At 45.7% G+C, this 3,070-nt stretch overlaps 1 protein-coding gene across 1 annotated transcript in view; it reads right to left on the reverse strand.

Annotated features, from left to right (window-relative positions):
• MSX2 (msh homeobox 2) overlaps positions 1–2,262 on the reverse strand; it is an 8,080-nt gene extending 5,818 nt beyond the window's left edge. Inside the window, exon 1 of the mRNA XM_040406300.1 lies at positions 1,754–2,262. Within this exon, the coding sequence (XP_040262234.1) occupies positions 1,754–2,105 (352 nt within the window). The 5' untranslated portion in view covers positions 2,106–2,262. The remainder of the gene's footprint in view (positions 1–1,753) is intronic.
• Positions 2,263–3,070: the final 808 nt, after the last annotated feature.

A 3,070-nucleotide genomic window follows, 5' to 3' on the forward strand; every position in this document is an offset into this window, starting at 1 on the left:
CATAATGTACATTGATGTCCGCAGTGCCCCAGCTGAGGTCAGTCTTTAGGTGATAGCCCCCTACCTAACATAATGTGCAATGATGTCCGCACACAGACAGGCTTCTCGTGCCCCGGCTGAGGTCAGTCTTTAGGTGATAGCCCCTTACCTAACATAATGTACATTGATGTCCGCAGTGCCCCAGCTGAGGTCAGTCTTTAGGTGATAGCCCCCTACCTATGACTATACATTCTCGTATGGCCCTGTATATGAATATCACGGTAATCAATGAATCGCACTATGCCCTATCCAAAGAATAGCTTATTGGGTTCATTACTAACTTGAGGGCAAATATGACAGCTTAGCAAATCATATTTTTGAAATCTGTCGAGGAGGAAATGACTAATGGCTTTTACATGATGATGGAGGGGCCAATAAGTGTGATGAAATGTGGTGGCAGTTACTATGTTCTATATGCTCGCTGTGATATAAAAAACAATCTGCAGTATAAACTACAGTCCAGGGTTAATGTACTATAGTATGTGTGCACTTCATACAGGGCCAGAGAAGTACACGACAAACCCAGCTCTGCTACATGCATCGATATGGCAGAGCTATAAAATATATCAGCCTGATGTCGGGGATTGTTCACATAGGACCGCAGATAAACCTACTTCTTAAGATAGATATGAGATAGATAGATAGATAGATAGATAGATAGATAGATAGATAGATAGATAGATGATAGATAGGAGATAGATAGATAGATAGATAGATATGAGATAGATATAAGAATAAATAGAAAGATAGATACAATAGATAGATACATAGATATGAGATAGATGGATAGATAGGTTATAGAAAAATATTATAGATAGATGACAGAAAATATTAGAGATAGATGGTGACACTACTGCAGTAATGACATTTCTGGGGTATACTGGTGCAGTAATGACATTTCTGGGGTATACTGGTGCAGTAATGACATTTCTGGGGTATACTGGTGCAGTAATGACATTTCTGGGGTATACTGGTGCAGTAATGACATTTCTGGGGTATACTGGTGCAGTAATGACATTTCTGGGGTATACTGGTGCAGTAATGACATTTCTGGGGTATACTGGTGCAGTAATGACATCATTTCTGGGGTATACTGGTGCAGTAATGACATCATTTCTGGGGTATACTGGTGCAGTAATGACATTTCTGGGGTATACTGGTGCAGTAATGTGGATGGGAGCAGTGTTCTATATGAGAGGTACAGCCACCTCATGGCTCCTCTGCTCCGCGGCTTATTAATGTCCACCACAAACCACCTCAACAATCCCTTTATTGTTTCACTCCTCAGCAAACACATGTATTGAAGTGCTCCTCAGAAGATGCCATGAAGATCTTCTACAAACATCCGGGTCCCATGATCCTCATCTGCCACACACCAGCAGCCAGATCAGTGCCCTGTGCTGTGCCTGCTGTCAGACACATGCTGGAGCTGAGAACATGCCCTAGACCTGGCACTACCCAGTCTGAACAATAAACCTGCTGCAGCCCTGACCTGTATGAGGACCACATCACTGCCAGACAAAGCAGAAGGGTGCTCCTGGAACAGAGATATGGTTATGGGGGTATTGATATCAGGGCATGCAGAGCAGCCAGGTTCAATTAGGAAGATGAAAGCCTCTGAATGGGCTGCAGTGACTCCTACATGAAACCAGAGCCCTGCGCTGGAGATACACATCTCTATGGCACCAGGAGTATGAATGTGGCATGAACTTACTTGGTGGAGGGGAGTAGCTACCTCCTTCCTTGGCCCATGCAGTCCCATCTTCTGAGTTTTCTGATTTCACAGATGAAGTTTCAAAGTTTTTTGTAACCCCTGGAGGACTGGGACTCTCTCTGCTCCCGACCCCCAGGTGCAGGTGTCTTGGGTTGCTACTTGCTCCTGGAGCCTCCAAGCCACGTAGATGGGACACTTCCTTAGGAATCCTCTTATCAGCCATGAGGGCTTCCACGCTGAAGGGCAGGCTGGAAACCTTGATCTTGTGATCCTCCGATGGCGAATGGAGAGGATGCCCAGAGCTCTCTTCATCAGAGCTTAAATCCTCCTTCATTTTCCTAGGCGAAGACATGTTGGTCTTTAAGGGCAACCACAAAAGTCCCCTTCCTGGCCGAGATCCCTTAGAGGAAGGTAGCCCAGCAGTGTAGCGTCTCTCTGCTCTCGGATCGATCTCCGCAGGCTGCACACACTTCAAGGAAACTCAAGAAACTTTTTCTTTCCTCTTTTGAAAGCAGCTTCTCTGACAACCAACAGGAAACGCCCGGGTCGCGTGACGTCACCGGACCGCCTCTCCTGATTGGCTGCGGCGCTCTGCTTTATTGCACTCGTTCTAGAACTGGAAAAGAAGAAAGAAGGAGTTAATGAGACAGACTGTTATTAGTGATACCTGTAGGGCTGCAATCAGCAGAAACCGAAAAGACACTTGGGTAATTACGTTTGATTATATGAGGAGGAAGCTCATATAACCAATTTTCTCTTTCTAGTCTCCCCTTAAAGACTCCTCTCTTTGTGATGTCTTCGTGTGTCTACATGTAAACATTTTAAGTGTCATCTTGGCGTTCAGCTGATAGAGATACATCTGATGGGCGAGGGACTACAAGGCCAGGGGGTCTTTGATGTCTGGGGCCTCTTAGGGTACTCCGACTCCTCTAGAAAGGGACACTTTTCAGTCATCTCTAATAAAAAACACACCAAACCCAAAAAGAATCCCCAAACCTGTCCTAGGACAGTCAGGCCCAGGGCACGGCTTATCTACCATCAGAAAACAGTCGGGGAAAGAATGATGAATGAATTCCAGAATTATAACAGAATTGTCTCATAACCTCCTGTGCGACAATTACAACTCATTACCCTGTAATAGCCCAGTGTAGGAAGTCTCCTGGCAGCTGCAGAAGCTGGCACTTGTAGGGTAGGGACTTCAGAGACTTGGGAGGATAACCCCCAGTTCATGAGGCTCCAAATGGATTGCTGCAGCCCCCAGAGGGAAGGGACCCCGGATTAGCGGAGTCCGGAGAACAGTGAAAGATATATAGATAT

Source organism: Bufo bufo, chromosome 1 (assembly GCF_905171765.1).
Source record: "Bufo bufo chromosome 1, aBufBuf1.1, whole genome shotgun sequence".
Classification (NCBI taxonomy): Eukaryota; Metazoa; Chordata; class Amphibia; order Anura; family Bufonidae; genus Bufo; species Bufo bufo.